This window comes from Doryrhamphus excisus, linkage group LG7 (genome assembly GCF_037039965.1).
Source record: "Doryrhamphus excisus strain RoL-2023G ecotype Guam linkage group LG7, RoL_Dexc_Guam_v1.1, whole genome shotgun sequence".
Taxonomy (NCBI): domain Eukaryota; kingdom Metazoa; phylum Chordata; class Actinopteri; order Syngnathiformes; family Syngnathidae; genus Doryrhamphus; species Doryrhamphus excisus.
The window spans coordinates 182,676-201,778 of NC_136363.1; the positions used below are offsets into that span (position 1 = coordinate 182,676).

At 47.7% G+C, this 19,103-nt stretch overlaps 1 protein-coding gene across 7 annotated transcripts; it reads left to right on the forward strand.

Moving 5' to 3' along the window:
- Positions 1-306: 306 nt before the first annotated feature.
- sfpq (splicing factor proline/glutamine-rich) lies at positions 307-19,097 on the forward strand. Of its 7 annotated transcripts, none has more exons than XR_013627637.1 (12): positions 307-1,562; positions 2,093-2,284; positions 2,356-2,657; positions 2,732-2,827; positions 2,915-3,111; positions 3,191-3,275; positions 3,330-3,441; positions 3,510-3,558; positions 3,678-3,784; positions 16,143-16,189; positions 16,485-16,554; positions 18,282-19,097. XR_013627637.1 is itself a non-coding variant. In XM_078791782.1 (11 exons), the coding sequence occupies exons 1-11, from the start codon at positions 471-473 to the stop codon at positions 7,046-7,048; spliced, it is 2,310 nt and encodes a 769-aa protein (XP_078647908.1). In that variant the 5' UTR covers positions 307-470; the 3' UTR covers positions 7,049-7,367. The 7 variants fall into 7 exon arrangements, 4 of the variants coding, with proteins under 4 accessions (XP_078647908.1, XP_078647909.1, XP_057903891.2 ...); XR_013627636.1 differs by lacking the exon at positions 18,282-19,097 and adding an exon at positions 16,632-16,713; XR_013627638.1 differs by lacking the exon at positions 18,282-19,097 and adding an exon at positions 16,637-16,713.
- Positions 19,098-19,103: the final 6 nt, after the last annotated feature.

Genomic DNA, 19,103 nt, shown 5'->3' on the forward strand with positions numbered 1-19,103 from the left:
AGAAAAACAGTAAATGACTAAAGTGTTTTCTTTTTCTTAAATGTTGAACTGAAGGTAAATAAGTATTTTACTACATTCAATTAATTAAACATGTTATATTTGAAGTATACACACAAAAAAATCCAAACGTTACCTACTAGGGTGTTTTCCCCCTCGTGGACGAGGTAAACTCGCTAAACCGTAGTCCGGAATGCTAAGGGTTAAAGACCTCAACGGGTTGGAACGAGTGACCAAACGGAAGTAGCAGCCATTGGCTACTCGGGAATCAAAACAGGACCGCCTTCTTTAAAAAATGGCCAATAGGCGACGTAGGGCGTGGCAATTGTACCAGAAGAAGAAGAAAGGCTTTTTTAGTTCAGCCTCAGCCGTTGGTCGCCATCTTTGACACGTTTCAACCCTTTCGCGAGCAGTGTGCGATAAGTCCACGGTGTTTATTGCCATTCTAAGTACATAGTCGGGCGTGAAGATCGATGTCTCGATATCATAACAACCGCGGCGGCATGGGGATGAATCATTTTCAGCCTCGCAGAGGTGGCGGCGTCGGCGGTCCGATGCGTGGTGGTCTAATGGTCAACCCCCAATTCCGGAATCACCCATTCCACAACCAGAATCGAAGGGGACCGAACAATAACTTCAACAGGCCATCCAACCAGGGACAGCAGACGAGCCAACAGAAGCCAGCAGTCATCCCACCGCCGAGCCCCGGGCCTGCTCTCACCATGAAAGGCCCAATGGACAAGCAGCAGACATCCACCAAGCAGGAGCCGGAAAAGCCGACAACCCCCCCCTCAGAGTCGAGCCTTGAGCACAAGCAGGAACTTGAATCTCCCCAGCCGAACCAGGCCAACAAGAACCAGCAGACCAAGGCAGAGCCTGGGAACGCTAACGGACAGCAGCAGAACCAATCACCGCTGACGAGTCCAAAGTCGGGCCCGCAACAGAACCAGAAAGGAGCCCCGCAACAGAACCAGAGGGCAACTCAGCCGCAAAGCCAAAGGCCAGGGCAGCAACAAACCCCACAGAACCAGGGCCAGCAACAAACCCCGCAGAACCAGAGGCAGGGCCAGCAACAAACCCCGCAGAACCAGAGGCAGGGCCAGCAACAAACCCCGCAGAACCAGAGGCAGGGCCAGCAACAAACCCCGCAGAACCAGAGGCAGGGCCAGCAACAAACCCAGAAGATGGGTCACCAACAGAACCAGAGGCCGGGCCAGCAGCAAAACCAACAGAACCAGAGGCCGGGCCAGCAGCAAAACCAACAGAACCAGAGGCCGGGCCAGCAGCAAAACCAACAGAACCAGAGACCGGGCCAGCAGCATAACCAACAGAACCAGAGGCCGGGCCAGCAGCAGAGCCAGAGGTCAGGCCAGCAGCAAAACCAACAGAACCAGAGGCCAGGCCAGCAACAGAACCAGAGGCCAGGCCATCAACAGAACCAGAGGTTTGGCCATCAACAAAACCGGACAGGCCCGAAGACGGGGCCTCACATGAATAAGGACAGCAGTCAGGAACAAGGACAAGCAGAAGCAGCGGGCAGCACTTCGAATGAAAGTCAAACAAAGGTCGGTTTTAATACAGTTTTATGTCTCGTCAAAAACATTTTTGTTTGAAATTGTCGACGTGCGTGGTTGCTAGATGCGGTTTATTTATGTACCGTTGCGTTCAACATATCTCACCTAGCAACCCAGCGGGGCGGTGCTCCAAGGCACCAGTTCAGAAGATGTATTTTTCTTTGTCTCGCTAACCATTGTGAAATCGAGCGCACCCACTGTTCGCGCCGCCGTCGATCCGCCATCTTGTTTAAAATCCGTAGCGTCAAACTTGCGTAATCGCTTATCTGTAAACATTGTGTCTTTACTTTCTCGGTATGTGGTGTTTCGTTTTACAGACCTTTCGTATGAAATGTTGGAATAGAGACGTGGCAGTTTTTACCCCCATATCCGCGGAATTGGGCCAATGTCGTAATGGCCGGTGGTCGAGGCTTAAAGATGGCGTCGAAGAAAATGACAATGACCTACTTTTGCCCGCCCTAGTTATGCAATGTTTTCATCACGTCACGTGCCATAAATGGACAAAAATTCCGTATGTTTAGCAGGAATTCAAGGCGACACTGTCCATGTTGCTGAAGCCTGGTGAGAAAACATATACGCAGCGATGCCGTCTGTTCATCGGCAACCTTCCTAGTGAGATCACAGAGGAGCAATTCAGGAAGATCTTCTCCAAGTATGGCGAGCCAAGTGAGGTCTTCATCAACAAAGCCAAAGGCTTTGGTTTCATTCGACTGGTGAGAGAATAGTGAAAGCCGACAACTCATACCGATGAACATATTAACAACGTATTTCACTTTATGTAAAGGAGTCCCGTGCGCTGGCTGAGATAGCAAAAGCTGAGCTGGATGACATGCCAATGAAAGGAAGAACCCTCCGTGTCCGATTTGCCACGCACTCGGCAGCTCTTTCCATCAAGAACCTGTCACCCTATGTTTCCAACGAGCTGTTGGAGGAGGCCTTCTCACAGTTTGGGATGGTGGAAAGGGCCATCGTCATTGTTGACGACCGCGGGCGCTCCACTGGCAAGGGTATCGTGGAGTTCGCCTCCAAGCCTGCTGCCAGGAAGGCCCTGGATCGTTGCAACGAGGGCGTCTTTCTGCTCACCACGTAAGTTGGCTCTGTAAAGAAATGCTTCTCAGCGATCCTTGGACGATTTCATGTTTTTGTGTCCACCTTCTCAGCTCGCCAAGACCCATAGTTGTGGAGCCCCTTGAGCAGTTTGATGATGAAGATGGGCTGCCTGAGAAACTGGCACAGAAGAACCCCAGATATCAAGCGTGAGTGTGTCCCACTGCTGTTGTCATATTGCACCCATATTGCAGACACGACTGACTTGATGTTCCTGTGTTCTCTTACGGCAACAGAGAACGTGAAGAGCCTCCTCGCTTTGCTCGCCCTGGAACTTTTGAGTTTGAGTACTCCAAGCGTTGGAAGTCTCTTGACGAGATGGAGAAGCAGCAGAGGCAGCAGGTGGAGAAGAACATGCGTGAGGCTCGCGAGAAGCTCGAAGGTGAGATGGAAGATGCTTACCACGAGCACCAGGCCAACCTGCTCCGCCAAGGTAAGAAAAGATGGCTGCTGTCATTCATCTGTTGGCAAGGTGACCCCAGACCGCATCCCATTTTCACCTTCCGTTGCAGATCTTCTGAGGCGACAGGAGGAACTGCGCCGCATGGAAGAGTTGCACAGTCAGGAGATGCAGAAGAGGAAGGAGATGCAGTTAAGGTATTGATATCGTCATGCTTTTTTATTTGCTTGTGTTAATGCGGCCGTTTGCAGACAAGAGGAAGAGCGTCGCAGGCGGGAGGAGGAGATGCTTCGCAAGCGAGAAATGGAAGAACAGATGCGGCGTCAACGTGAGGAGAACTACAGGATGGGCAACTTCATGGACGTGAGTTCAACTCCTGCAATAAGGTGGCAGACAGGCTGTTGATGTAATTGCAGATGTCTTTCATGTAGAGGGAGCGAGAGATGAGAATGAGTTCTTCCGGCGTGATGGGCATGGGAGGTAGGTTCACTTTGTTTGCTTCAGAATCTACCGTGTTGATTAGAAACGGCTAACAGTTCGTCTGAAGGCAAGTAGAAAGGACCTGTTTCGGTTTCTTAAGCCCTTGTCGTCCTTTGTAGACGTGTCCTTTGGTGCCGTCAGCCAGAGCTTCTCATTGAGTGCAATGGGAGCAATGGGATTTGAAGGGCAGCAGTCCTCTCCGGGATCCCTGATGAGCAACGAAATGGTAACGTATCCCGTTATCGGAAGCTCTTGTATCTGGCTTTCTCTTCAGTGGGAGAAGACTCGGAGCTGATGTAGTCTAAGCAGGATGGCAGGTTGCATCCAGATTTGCTGCTTGTTGATACAAATGTTCTTCACTGGCAAGGCAGCCAGCCCCCCCACGTTTAGTAGTCGTTCTTGGTATTTTCAAGTGAGCCGCCAGCCTGCACTAAATGCCAATATTTCTCTCCATATGCCACGTTTTGTGTTGTGTATGGTTCTGGTATTGCAAGCCCTGTCCCTTGTGAGTTGGACAGGCACCTCTCCTTGGCAGAACGATGGTGTATACGAGCGTTTTTTGGTTTGTTTTTGTACTGCAAACCTACACATGTATGCACTTAACTTTTTTTATGTAGAAAAGTATCTTTAGGGCAGGCTGGACGGTCTAATAAGTAACAAAGGAAGAATGTCAATAATGACTGAATTTTTACCCCTGGAGGGGGGGCACACAGCCTTGTGAAATAGTTGATTACCTGTTCTTGTTGCTTAGGACTTGAGTTGAAGTAGAAGTTGGCCATATCATACACACATGGTCTTCAGTCTTGTTTGCATGTAAAATTATTGCCTAGCTATAAATGAAGAGCATTTTAATAATGGAAAAGTAGTCATTAGCGTGTTGGAACAGCCTTTAGGATTCAGCCTACCAATAACATGATTTACAATAACTCATTTTATGCCATTAAGTCAGCGAGAGTGGTACACCATAGATCAAATACAAGGACAATGATGATGTATCGTACATCTGGTATGCGGTAGCAGACATGCTTAATCATGTGTACACATTCGCAGGCGTACAGTATACCGTCATTTCCGCACTTAAACAGTGCACCAGTATGTAAGCCACACATACTAAATTGAAAGAATATCAGATTTGTGAGATAACAGCTATGTAGACGGGCCACGCCTGTCTAAGCTGAATATTTACATGAATGGCATTTTCCCCAAACATGGCTAGTTCAACAGTAGTCCATCACAATGTCTTCTTCTTTCAATTGAACAGCCCCCCGTTCCTTTTATCATTTATTTATTTATTTTTATCATCGTCGCTCCCGGTGTCACTTTTATCTGGAGGCAATCCAGCCCTTTAGCTCGAGCGGTCCTCCTCATCATGCAGTAGTCCAGCCTTTGGAAAGCCACTGATGATATTGGACTTGGCAGTTCAACCAGAAGCTGTAGTAATTCTAACCTACTTAAGATGTGTCAGATCAAAACAGGATTGCTGGATAACACTTCAACGTGATATTGGCGCCATCCTGAAGCTGCACTGTTAAGTATCATGGGAACTGCAGTTCTTTTGGCCATGGCATGGCTTTACAAGCTGCAGGGTTCAAAGCGTGAGAGAAAAATTGCAGCTTGTACAGCGGAAATGACGGTATAACACGTCTGTTGACATCTCCTTGTGGAGTTGTTTTTATTCACTCCATGTGCAAAATACTTCTGTCAGACACAGGTCACTCTTGAGAGATTAGACTAGGGTTGGGCGATATGGACCTTAGCGTATATCAGGATATTATGTGGCTGTATCATGATATGATATGAAATTTTAAGTCAGCAGAGTCTGGGCTACAAAGCTTAAGCCCTATCATCAAACTGTAAAGAACATGTATTTATTGGTAACAATCTGGCTAACTTTTCCAATGGGATGTCAACCTCTGCACACATTGCTACTAAATCCTCAACCCAAGTGTAGAAGATGTAGTCACCCGTGTCATTGCACCTGCATTATGGAAGGTACTTTATCTCACTCTTGTTTTTTTTCTGCCCAGACTCGGGGCGAACTGCACTCTTATTTTGAAGGAAGGTCACTGAAGTATGTTCCGTATGTGGAGAATGTGCATTTACGGCTAAGACGAGCTACGTTCCAAAATAGAGGTGCTTTTGGTATTTTTCACTTAGAAGCCGCACGTTGCCATGGGGCACCGTGAAACCTTCCCGACGTTAAAGCCGTAAAACACAACCTGGTGAAATATACTCATCCACACAAGCTAACCATGCTAGCTTCCATTCACGGTCTGGAAGAGGAGATTCAGCCAACTTATAAAGCTGCGTTTATGACCATTTCAACCCGTGTAGGTGGGGTGGGTTGTTCAGTGTTTATCATGAATTAGTGCCACGACTGGCGAGTAAATACCTCCACACACGAACGTTCCTTCTCCTCACCATGACAGCCGCAGCACGCAGTCATCAACTCCTTGTTTATCATTTCTACCAGTACACCACTATACCCGTACATAAAATATATCGCCCAACCCTATATTAGAATGTTGCTCCAGCCAGTGCTGACCTTCGTGCTACGTGTCATCCACCTGAGTTTTCCAGCATGTCCTTCCTGGTGTGGGCAGCAAATGCAGTAAATACTGGTGGCTGGGATACATGTTTTACCTGATGATCATACATGTGGTGAAACGAGCTATATTTGTTGTCAGTCATGACCATAGTCAGTCATATCATGTTAATATAGTATTTGTAAATGTAGGACCCTATGAAATCTAGCTTTTTTGGGGGTGTAACAGCCTGAATTTCATCCATTTATTAAAGAATGAAACATTTTTATGCCAAAGCGCACTTAAGCCACACGTGAAATGAGAAACGTCCCACCATAGTGTATGGCAGTTTTGGCTGACTCCACTGTTGCCTCACAGCAGTCGGTTGTACTTGTGGAACGTGATTAGAGTCATCGAGGCCCTGGTCACACGCCAAGGTCATATGGAGGCAACTGGGCTGTTGGGCGAAAGATGAACGGTTTTCAACAAACAAGGACTCCAATTAACCGGATTCGGTCTTTGAATGTTTAAAGAGTTTAGATCGTGTCGTTGTGGCAGATTTCATAGGGCCCTCCCAACTCAATGAAATAATAACAATAGTGGCTATGCTAAGCGGTGCCAACAGCCGTGGCCCGGCATGCACTGCAGACGGAGGCTGTTAGGGAGGCACTGACTAACGAAAGCATTACCCTCTCTTCCTTTTCCGTATGTAACCTGTGGCACCTGTGGACCTTCATATTGGAATTCTTCGGATCTAAAACCGCCCTCTTGCTATGCATCCATACATACACACATGGACATGAACTGTGTGCGCTGACTCCCAACACATACCTCCCTGGCTATTTGCCCTCCAGCGCAATGAGCGCTTTGGTCAGGGCGCTTCCAGAGGATTGGGTTCTGGTAACTCCAGTTATGGAAGGGTCCGTGAGGAATTTGACGGTCCCGCTAAGAAAGCTCGTTTTTAAACGCTCCCTCTTTGCAGCAGCGTTTTTGTATAAATTCTCCAATCCGATATGACTCACAATTTGTTTCTATTTAAGTTCAGAATGCTCTAGCCTTTTATTCTTACACTTGATTCATTTTACCATACTCCTTTTTTATTTAGTGTTGTGAGTAGTATAGAAAGGTAAGAACATAGGTGTATTTGAGCCCCCTGTGTAAGTCTAACATTCTCTAGATGTACTGTGTTGTGATTGGTGGTGAGTGTAAATTGTAACCTTTCTTTTCTTCCACGCACTTGCCATCAATGCATGTATTACAATAAAGACAAATGGGTTCAATCTGGCCAAACCTTGGAATATGTATTCAAAACAACCAAGCTCCAGCATTTGCTTTTCAACAAATAAAAATGAGGATAAGTGCGGGACATAAGGTCTAAAGGATTCTGTTGCACGGACTTGGTCATCATTTGATCATCTGGGGAGGGGCAAGACCCCCATATCCAATCCAATCCGTTGCTGATAGCCAAATATGAAGTATTACTGCACCTTGAGACAATGCGCTTCATACTCTGGAGGAAAAAGTCACTTAGTTTCAGCCTTTTTATGTGGCAAACTGTAAAAGTACCACGTTTTACACAACTTTGCAGTGCGGTGGTCTCTAGATGGCCGCAGTCATTTATGCTGCTGCTGGTTGGACCTTTCAGCCCCCGGCACACTAAAGGAAATGCTAACAAGATGTCAGCCAGCCAGCCTGCTTGCCAGAGAAGATGTTGTTGCAGGAGACCAAATATATAGCTAGTGAGCTATCAGAGCCCTTGATTGACTCCTTGGTGTAAGCGACCATTGGCAGTATGGAATTGGATCTAATACAGTTCCAGGGAAAAGTATGGAAAATATTCATATTTTATCCACACGACCTGCCACTATTTTCTTTTCTAAAAGAAAACAAAATCAAAATAACAAACTGCCTGGATTGATGTGTTCTCCTAAGGTGCTGGCTAGGGAAGCAAGATGTTTGTGAGGGCACATGCTGGACCAGGCATCCTAGACACTATTTGCTCTTATTTTCCTACAAGCCATTTGGCGTCATCTCTGTCCCCATCTTGGACACGGCCCACATGGATGGACAAGCTTAATGCAGACCTTGTCCAACAGCTATCTCCGGTTATGTACTACATGACCTAGCTACAATCTCCTGGTAATCATATGCTGACACGTATTTAGGATAATGAAAATGGCTGACTCATTCTATCTATTTCCTTTGTCCTGCAAGTGTGCTATTTTGAAATGTCAGCTCCATAGGAGGCAGCATTGGTGTCAACACTTTGAATTATTAGCTTTTGGAGCATTGTAGAATGTGCAGCTACCGCCACACATCATATCTGTATTCCACCACTGCTTGGATGCAGGAAGACAAGAAGTTCTCCAGCGGAAGAAGCATTCCACAAGTTTCTCAATAAGAACTTCCTCATGACAATGGAAGCGCCCTTAGTTTTTTTCCTCAGTATTATACTTGGAATTAACTCTTTGGTAAGAACCACAACAAACACTTTAGTTTGTTTGGTGGTGCCCGTGTTTGAAATTTTCAGTTCCTCATTTCTGGGTAGCATGTGACATAATGTTTGCTCAGTGAAATCCCAGCCAACATACTGCTGCTGTTCTTGTGCATGGACTTCAAAGCTATGAGAGAATTCCTAAGAGCCTGTCACGAAGGAGGAAACCAGCCAGTAATGCAGAGCAAGGTGGCCGAGTAGTTGGCAGGGACTTGGATAAGCACAATTGATCCTAGAATCAAAGGTAAGATGCTGTTGGAACATCAACATGGGGAATGCGGAAAGGATGACCTAGCCGAGCAAAAAAAAAAAAACAGCGACTGAGCCCTTCAAATGTCTCCAAAGACTACATATAAAGCATCGACTTGCCCTCTGCTAAATGTAAACTTGTACAAACAACGATGACATCATAGACAGGATGAAATGGCCATGCCTGGAGGAAGTGTGAACCACCATGTAGTTGCTTTAGCGTGTGTGCACCCTGCCATGTATGTTAGACGTGCGAGTGCTTGGTTGTCCACTGACTGCCTCTCAAGTGGCGGTGCAACCCAGCAATATCTACTTACTTGTTCAATACCAAACTAGGAAAGATCCATCCATCCGTTTTCTACCGCTTATCCTCACAAGGGAGCCTATCCCAGCTGTCTTGGGGTGAAAGGCGGGGTCCACCCTGGACTGGGGGCCAGCCAATCACAGGGCACATATAGACAAACAACCATTCCCGCCCACATCCATACCTATGGACAATTTGGAAGGGCCAATGAAGCTGACATGTTTTTGGGATGGGGGAGGTAAGCGGAGTACCCGGAGAAAAGCCACGCATGCACGGGGAGAACATGCACACGCCACACGGAGATGCTCAAGTGGAGAATGCAAACCAGGTCTTCCATCTCCTGACTCCGTGGCCTACATGCTAACGAGGAAAGGTCATACATCACAAATGTTCCACAAGCCTCAGCTGCCCCCTGAAATGTTACTTTGACGTGTTCTTGACATTCTTTTTTTAACAGGTGTGGCTGACTATAAAGATGTTGGCCCGTGGAGGAAATAGTTTGTAGAGTGTTGGTTTGTCAGAGCCAGCTTTGGCCGTGAAGGCAGTGTAGCACCAATGGAAGGAAGCTTGGTAGGTAACTTGCATGACAAATCTATCTCCCCAAGTTCAAGCATGCCCGTATTTTTCCAGAAGCTCTCAAAACTGCTTAGTAACCTGGGCCCGTATTCACAAAGCTTCTCGGTCCTCTCAAAAAGCTCCCATTGTAGCCCAAATAGCTTCCTAGGAACCTTAGGGAGGAGGTGTGCTTGAACCCATTGCTCGGTAGGACGCAGTGTATTAAAAATGTATCATGCTGACATTGGTTTCATGTCATAAATGGTACCTGTTCTATAGATATGCTTATTGATACGTTGACTTACTGCACAACCTTGCTAACAATGCAGCAATTCTGCTCATTTTCTGCACTTTGTGATGAGTATTGGACTCCTCGAGCAGCGACACACCATAATGCACCTCTTTCTGCAGTATATCCATTGACTTGTCACTTCCTGTTTACCACCCAAATGGTCTGTTTCCTTTCCTCCCCCACTGTGATGTGGGGATACATGTGTATGTATGTATGTATGTATGTATGTATGTGCATGTGTATTTTACCTGCGACCAGGTATGACAACCCTGTGATGACCGTCATCTCAGGCGTTATGTACTTTGGGTGGGACGAGCAAGCTCTGACTACGCCACTCTTAGGCTCCTAAAAAGTCCTCTTTTCCACTCCGCCTTAGGACATATTAGGGCCTAAGACGCTTGGAAGTAACTTATCTTAGCATGTAAAACATTTGAAGAAAAATCTTTAGAAGTTGTGATGTCACTAATAGGTTTTCTACCGCTAGAATGCTTTGTGGATACGGGCCTCGATCATGTAAACCTTTTGGAAAAGTAAACGGTTAATACTGTCCACCATGATCAGCATTGTGCTCCAATGACTGATTAGCTGATGTTTTACCAGCTCAACAGAAACGTCTAATTGATGTTGTGGACTTTGAATTGAACCTGAGAAACTTCATGGCACGCTTTGTATTGTATATATGTATATCCCATATTACCAAAGAAATGCCATCTTAGGTTTACAAGGACGTATGCGCTCCAGCCATTTGTTTATGTATGTTGCTATCGTAACTGGATTGTCCTGGCTGGCGTGAAATGTACACTGCATTAAAACATGTACAGAGTAGCTTCCTGTTCATGAGACCTAATCCTGAAAATCCCACAGCTCCTACAAGAATCCAAACAGAAATGTCAAAATGGCGTAGGTTTAGAAAAGCTTTTATCATCTACTCGTCTCTGGCCCAAGTCAGTCATGTGCAGGCAAAGACTGTTTTTCTCCTTTTCCGCTTCTGTTGGTGTGACTCAGCCACAGCAGACCCACCGACATGAACGTCAACAAAGTCCACTGGCATCAGTCTTGCTTATGTGGACATTTAGCCACTTTGACATGACCTCAACAGGCTCCACTGTTGTTGGCTCATCTACATTGCCCTTGTAGAATCAGCATCAGCTTAACTTGCACTTCGTAGTTCTTCAAATTGATCCATTGAAAACCTCATGACGCCTCTTCCAATGGGACCTGAACCAAAATGATGTCTGTGTGGTGTACAGTTTTTCCTTTAACAGGTTTGTCCATCTTTAAAGCTGAGAAGGAACGATCCAAAGCAAGAACTTGTATGTGTGGTAACCTTGGAACAGTAGTTGTGTGTAGCACTTGGTGGACTGGTTTGGATGATGAAAAGGTATGATGCCATCTCATTTTCTCATGTCATTTTGGATTGATGGACATGGAAGGTTTCTTCCTGTGTAATATTCTGTAGTTCACCATGAATTAGAACAATATAGATAGACATGAAAGGTTTCTTCGTGTATAATATTCTGTAGTTCACCATGAATTAGAACAATATAGATAGACATGAAAGGTTTCTTCGTGTATAATATTCTGTAGTTCACCATGAATTAGAACAATATAGATAGACATGAAAGGTTTCTTCGTGTATAATATTCTGTAGTTCACCATGAATTAGAACAATATAGATAGACATGAAAGGTTTCTTCATGTATAATATTCTGTAGTTCACCATGAATTAGAACAATATAGATAGACATGAAAGGTTTCTTCATGTATAATATTCTGTAGTTCACCATGAATTAGAACAATATAGATAGACAGGAAAGGTTTCTTCATGTATAATATTCTGTAGTTCACCAGGAATTAGAACAATATAGACATGAAAGGTTTCTTCATGTATAAAATTCTGTGGTTCACCAGGAATTAGAGTACTTTTAAAGCAATGCACAGTGGAACATTGCTGGGTGTAACCAATTTGGCAATAGGTTATGATGAAAGTAGACGTATTCCACAGTACAAGTAGCAGACTATCAACATCAGGACTAAACGATGTAACAATTAGCTTGCCATTCTGATGAGTAATGGGTTAGTTGGCCGATCAGGTCACATCTGACGTGTAAATATCAACCGAAGAAAATAATATTCTGCTTTCATGGGTGACTATGGAAACGATCAAATTGGAGAGGTTGGTGTTTTTCCACGGATGAATCACATGGCAAAATAGTTGTGGCTTAATTGGATGATGGCAGCCCTCTTGTTGAGGTAATAAATGGTCAAAAAGCCGAAGAAAAAGTAAACCCAAGTTAATTCTTTGGAAGTTGTCCCCACATAATTCCAAATAGTTCCACCTGTGGGGCATTGGATATGGGACGTTCCACTCTTGAGTCAATTTTTGGATACATCTCTCTATATGTGACATCTTTTGAATATTTGTCATCAGATTTAAGCGGACGTCTTTGGCAGTGACAAACGAGAAGTAGCTGTGACAGACAAAGGACACTGGCCAGTTATAATGTGCCATTGAGCAAGTAGGCCAGCTTTGATTTCCTTCCCCATACCCAAATGTTATTGGAATTGACCTTAAATCATGAACCCGCTATTGCAGACGTGATCAATTGACAGGCGTGTGGAAAAAGGCGTAGCTGAGCAAGTCAATGTTTAAGTCTTGGCAGATTGGGAAGCTAATCAGAATAAGAGTGGTATAAATCTGGCCGGAGAGACACCGTAGCTTGTTTCCACGGAGATGGGCCACATCGTTGGTGCGGAATGGAAACTAAAGCAACTGGTGGTGAACAGGTACACGCGTGGCCCGTTGTGCTTCAGTGTGTGTGTGTGTGTGTGTGTGTGTGTGTCGTGTCTTTGGCAACGTGAGTCGGCCAGGAGCTAGCTTGTCAGAGACAGACCGTCCCGGTCCACAAGTCCCTGCATTGGCTTACATTGACCATGAGTAGTTCTGCAGCAGTAAAGCCTGGACATGCTTACACGGATCCAGTAAGGTAAGTGTCCATCCATGTTTATCTTATCCAGACGCACACTTAACTCCTCTCTCTTTTCTCACTCATTCCACGTCGCCCCCTCCAGGTGACTCTCTGAAGGGCTTCTGGCGTCACACTTGGCAAGAATGGCGTCACAGTGCAGATCCTCCCAGCTCGTTGTGTGTACATGACCAAGCTGTGTAGATGGATAGACTTCCTTTATTGTCATTGCACAATAACACAGCAGTGAAATTGACAACGAAATGTCGTGCTGTGTGTGTGTGTGTGTGTGTGTGTGTGTGTGTGTGTGTGTGTGTGTGTGTGTGTGTGTGTGTGTGTGTGTGTGTGTGTGTGTGTGTGTGTGTGTGTGTGTGTGTGTGTGTGTGTGTGTGTGTGTGCGTGCGCGCGCGCGCGTGCGTGCGTGCGTGCGTGCGTGCGTGCGTGCGTGCGTGCGTGCGTGCGTGCGTGCGTGCGTGCGTGCGTGCGTGCGTGGGTGGGTGGGTGGCGGGGGGCTGTAGTACTTTTCCTCACAGTGACTGTGTACGGGTTGGCTGGTCAGCATCTTTGACCAGAGGTGGTGACATATCTCCAGCAACATGCTATTCCTTCACTTGCTCCTCAAACACCAGCAGGCAGATTGTCTTTGAAATCAGCACAGACTGTCCTGTAGTGGTTTTCACCAGAGTTGGGACAACGAACCCACTAGAAGTATGATATTGAGCTCCGTTTCCACTGGGCAGGACATGACTACCAAGATCACGTACGTACGTCTGTGGCACAGCTTCCCTCTTAATGTACCATCTTCTACAATAGCAAACACTCAAGGCGGTGCATTCACATCACTGCTTGATGATGATGATGATGTCACACAAGACTTAGCAGGTTTGAGCTTTAACTGCTTGGTGGAAAAATGACTACCCTTGAGCAATAAAGGTGCTGGAAGTTGACCTTTAGTCTTAAAGGGGACCTATGGTGCTTTTCCCACCTTCCTGAGCTACAAATGTAGCTGGAATGCTGTATTCCCATGGTACACCAAGCCATAGTTTCACCTAACCAGGTTTGGGCATATTTGGAAGTGAGCCCTGAAAGCAGTTTGGGATGGCTCAAAACGCCCAGTTTCCTTATATGGGCATGGCTGTAAGCCAGCGAACTCTCCACCCTGCCCCAATGTCTGCTCCTCTGTTAACTTGCTAGCGAAGCCACATTTGTTCCCATCTCGGAAACATGCCACCACCAGGCAAGTGGTAGGAGTTCCTGATTCCCTACCAGCAAACGGTAAGATGCTCAAGCTACTTCCCTTGGAGAGACGTGTTGAAGTAACCTCTTTTTGGGGGGGAACTGTCCAGTCTGTACTTCCGGATTGGGATTTGGGATCCAACACATACGGCTGTATGTTCAAATGTTGATTGGCGGTAGAAGATAAATCGCAGTTTATTGTCAACTCCGTTTAGCGCTTTCTATGCAAGCATAGCAGAGTGGGCGTGGCCAGTGACTGGCCGTGGGTGGAATGCATTAAGCAGCCCATTTTTGCAGGAACCACGACGCCAAAGAGATACTGCTGAATAGGTGCAGATTCTGGTGTGTTGGTCATGCTTTGTAGCTGCTCTACAGGAGTCCACAACTCCATACGACAGACCGTAAAAGGAGCATGATAGGTCCCCTTTAAGTCTGCACACAAAATACATAGTCCTAAAATCGGCATTTCAAAGCTAAAGTGCCTAGCATTCATTAGCATTCATTAGCATCCGCCAATCTTTGTCTGTGTCTCTGATTTCATTTGACTTTTCATTGATGCACTGACACTAATGAAGTCCATCAAGTTGAACTTTCTAAGCCTCGGTCCCAAGCAACGGTACGGCTGGTCTGCATGCCAAAAAGGGGGGCACCGTGGGACACATGCTGAGGTTGTTAGTGACATATAACTCTATGGGTGCTTTGTACATCTTGGGCCTTGTGTGTTTTGCTGGTGTCGTTGGGGCAAAATGTCCAACCTTTTTGACGTGCGCACACACGTCCAGATATTCCTCCTCCATGGCCACCACAAGTACACAAGTTCTCCACCAGCGAGCGAGAGAATAGATGTGCTTGTGGCCTGGGTATCTGTAGCAGCACCACAGCTCCGTGTACTTGTACCACGGGGACTCTCGTCTTCAACAGAAGAATGGCCCTGTCAATCAGTGGTGTGGGGGGGGTGTTAACGTGGTAATCCAGGACCGTCTGTACGTACCACTACCTCCTATGAGCTGAATCTTCTCCTGGTTTGGTCTGGGTTCTTGTAGTTGGAGTAGCCTGGTGTTTGGAATCTAGCTAACGTTCAGCACAGCCATCTTAATGACTTCTGGCCGCAGCGTTGGTGGATTGTACCAACATTCAGCGTGGGGGGTGGTGGGGGTCCAAGTGCTGCACTGGCACGCAACCTGAAGCCGTATGTTTCCATGTGGTGTTTTGCTTCCATGACTGAGGCCAGGTGTGGCGTGGCCTTGAAGGTCCACGCTGCCCATGATTGAAGGTGATCCATATCGATCCATCTGCACTGTGATCCATTCCTTCCCCCGCCTCCTTGCTTTTGCCTTTTCAAAGAAATGTTCGCTCTGTGTCCCGTGACAATGCGAGTGTGATGCCAGAACCCCCCGTGGCCGCCTACGGTGCCCCAAGACACCTTACTGGTCCAAACATGCTCGTGCTGAGCAGACTCTGAACACCAGCGTCAGGGATCAAGGTCATTGGTCAGGGATGTAGACTGCAGCTCTCACGCCATGTGACCTTCTGACACACGCCGCCATTTCACCCCTTTGGAATAAACGTTGCCGTGTCTCCCCCCAAGATGGTAGGCCTGTCACAATAACCAATCACGGAACCCCCCCGGCCAGGCTATATGGACGCGGGCATGCGGGCTGGCTTTCCTCCTGTCTGCCGCCCATCGTGCTGACTTCCCTGCTCCAAAGGAAATATCTTCATTCCCTTGGCAATGAGACCTTTTAGCGGCAGGCTACAGTTGTTATGGCGACAGGCCTACCACTCGTTAAAGGAACATTCCTACCAGGAAGTGGTGTAGCGTGACACATTAACAGTTGCTCTTTGGTAATGCATGTTCATGTCATCATCTCTCTCACGCACACGCACACACATGCACACGCACAGCTCATGATGGCCCCATCAAGTCCCTCGCTGGCTCTCACTGGATGTCTCTCGCCCACAGGACCCCCCTCCGGCTGAAGGAGGATGAACAGCCTCTGCTCCGTCACGGTAAGTGGTTCCCACATGATTAGGTACCCCATCCGCGCCGCTGCCATGATGATACAACATAAACACGCTGAGTCAGCCCTTTGGAGCAGCTCCCAGTGCTGGCTGTAAATTGGGAAGACTGGAAGATGATCATGGATTAGCCAATAGCGCTTGTGGTGGGTTATATATTGTCCCTTAAGGTGGCACAGTGGGCTGGTCGTTTTGGGAAGCAAACTCCTTGGAGCATCAAGATGTTTTTCATGGTTCATTCAGTTTTCATTTAATTCTGTTCTTCTAATATTCTTCTGTTTTGTAGGGAACATGAGCACTCCAAGGTGACCCCCAGGAGGCCCCTTTCTTTCCGGGGACATGGATGAACTGCAAGGGTGAGTTAATGCACGGTGGCCCGTGGTGCTAATAACATGAGACTAAGTCATGGGGGGGGGTTGCTGTGTGTCGGCAGTGCAGGCCATGATGACCATGCAGCAGCACGTGAAGGCTGGGATGGTGGATTGAAGCTCCCAAATAAAAAGATGAAGCTGTCAGTGCCGAGTGCTTTTTCTTTTGTCTGGGTACCTTGTGTATGATCATCATCATCATCATCATCATCACACATCACCAAGGTTGGCCCTGACTGAGCCCAGCGGTCCTTGCCAGCCAATGGGTGACTCTGTGGTTCCGTGAAGAGCTGCCACATTTCCACAAAAGGGGAGGGCAAGCCGATCCGGAACTGAGGGGGGTCACTGAACCAACGTGGGTCATTTTCACATTGACGGGCCTGTGCTGCACCCGATACCCAAACTCTGTTCCTCACGCTGTCGGAGGCCTTGACCTCCTGTCTTTCCCAGTCATGTGATCTCTTCGGAATGCCACAGCCATCTTTTCTTCCAGTCGTAGCCATGTTAAGAAGCCACCTGGAAGGTCCACGAGGAAGCATTGAGAACTGCTGTACACATGTGACCTGTAAAGTGACCTGTCCTGCAGGTGGGGTCCGCCTGACCACCCATCCATCAAAGGCCATGAATCATTCATGGCGCCAGCCGTCCCATCAGCCCTCACTCCCCTCCAGCCGTGCTGGAGGACGCGTGCACGCATCCACGTCCTCTCCAGGAGCTCCTTCGGCACACTCGACGTTCATGAGCGGCCCCGCCGGAGCGGAGCCGCCTGTCGTGCTGGGTGTGGGCATCAGCGGACCGTGGTGCCTGAGGTCCGGTGCTCATGTCTGGACTGACCGGCCGCCCACCGCAGGGGAGAGGAGAGGCAACGGGACCCTGCTAAGGCTCCCCTCGCTCCGAGGACCCGGCAGAACGCCACACAGGCGCGGCATCAACATGGCGCCACTCAGGTCTTTGTAGAAAAATATTATGAGGCGGAATGTAGCTGGATAGCTGGAGAAATCATGCCTGATGTATACATCGGTCTTGGTAAAAGTATTGGGACAAGCACGGGGGGGGGGGGTCTATTCAGGAGGAGCATTTCAACTTGTTCTTGCTCAGTTTTTCATCTTGGCTATCATTGTTTCTAAAATGTACTTTGGAGAGACAAACATTGTTTACACCAGTGCTTCTCATATGGGGGGGGCAGAGGCTTTCATTTGGATGCACACCTACCAATGTACAAATTTCTAGTACTCAACATGCAGTTTGACCCAATATGCTTGTATGCTGTCCTTTTTATGCCAGTTTCCTGGTTTCATTTTTAGTCTAGTCTGTACAGTTCAGATAAATGAGTAAATAGCACTTTCGCTAGTATTTCAAATGGGGGGGGGGTGACAAGACATAATTGAGAAGCACTGGTTTACACAAAGGTGCGGTCAGGTCCAAGCTCGTTCATTCTTTGCCTAAAACCAGCATTTGCCCAAAGTAGCGGGTCCAAATCCCTGCTCATGTGTCCGTGTGTGCGACACTGAGCGCCTCGGCCCCCCACGGTGTTATCCATGGTTACCCAGGGGTGGAATGATGATCATGGATGCTGGTTTGATAGCATCGCTCCACTGGTGGGGGTGAGAGAGAAATCTCCAGAAGGGGGGGGGGTGATACGTTGCCCCCAAGGAAGGATCGGATGGACGGCCACAAACTGACATTCCGATCATCCTCTTTGTTTTATTTTACAGCCTGGGGGAGCCGCCCCTCCACAACCCAAAGGACACCCTGGTCTTTGAGGGCCTCTGCTGTCTGCTGCCCAAGTGGCCCCCGCCGCATCTACCATCATGCCGGTCCAAGACCCTCCAACCGACCCAACGGATCCCCTCGCCCGCCAGCAAGGCCAACGGCAATGCCCGCCCCACCCACATCCACTCGGCCCGTCCCATCCAACTCAGCTCTGAGCGCCACCCGGCACAGCGTGATGACCTTTGGCCTTCGGGGGCGCAGCTCGGCAAGCCGCCGCCGGACCGGCTGTCTGTCGTCGGGTGGCCGTGTGTCCTGAACGGCGGTCGCCGGCCCGTCACGCCTGCTGCTTCGGGCGGTGCGGGGCGCCCGCATCTCCACGTCTTCCTGCCCACGGAGGCGCAGGAGGAGGCCGACGTCCAGCATGTGGATGAAGGCTTCACGCATCAGCTGGACCCCAAGAAAACCCCACTGAGGCTGCAGCAGGAAGACCGCAGTCCGCTCGTTACACCGCCGTGCGGGACTGCCTGATTTCACTCACTATTGCTATGATTATGATTCATATCAACCTTCATATTTGTACTGTTGTTAAAGATGATGGGGTATTCATTAGTAGCACAGGACGGATCACATCTGTTATACACCAGTAAAAGGCAATCAAACTCATTCTTATTACATACTAAATAAAATCAGTCATGCAAAATATTCCATATTTAGATGGACCACTATCGATATGAATATGGAAATGCTATCTCGGAATTATTGTGTGCAGGAAATGCTATTTTGTGTGGCGTTTGTGTTTGCGTGTCTTGTCAAAGCACAGTTAT

What these genes read in the sequence shown, in the direction of transcription:
- sfpq (XM_058047908.2), top strand. Translation starts at nt 471, where the DNA reads ATGTCTCGATATCATAACAACCGCGGCGGCATGGGGATGAATCATTTT. An exon ending in CGAATGAAAGTCAAACAAAG is followed by an intron (nt 1,563 to 2,092) that starts GTCGGTTTTAAT and finishes CCGTATGTTTAG; the next exon opens with CAGGAATTCAAGGCGACACT. An exon ending in AAGAACCCCAGATATCAAGC is followed by an intron (nt 2,828 to 2,914) that starts GTGAGTGTGTCC and finishes TTACGGCAACAG; the next exon opens with AGAACGTGAAGAGCCTCCTC.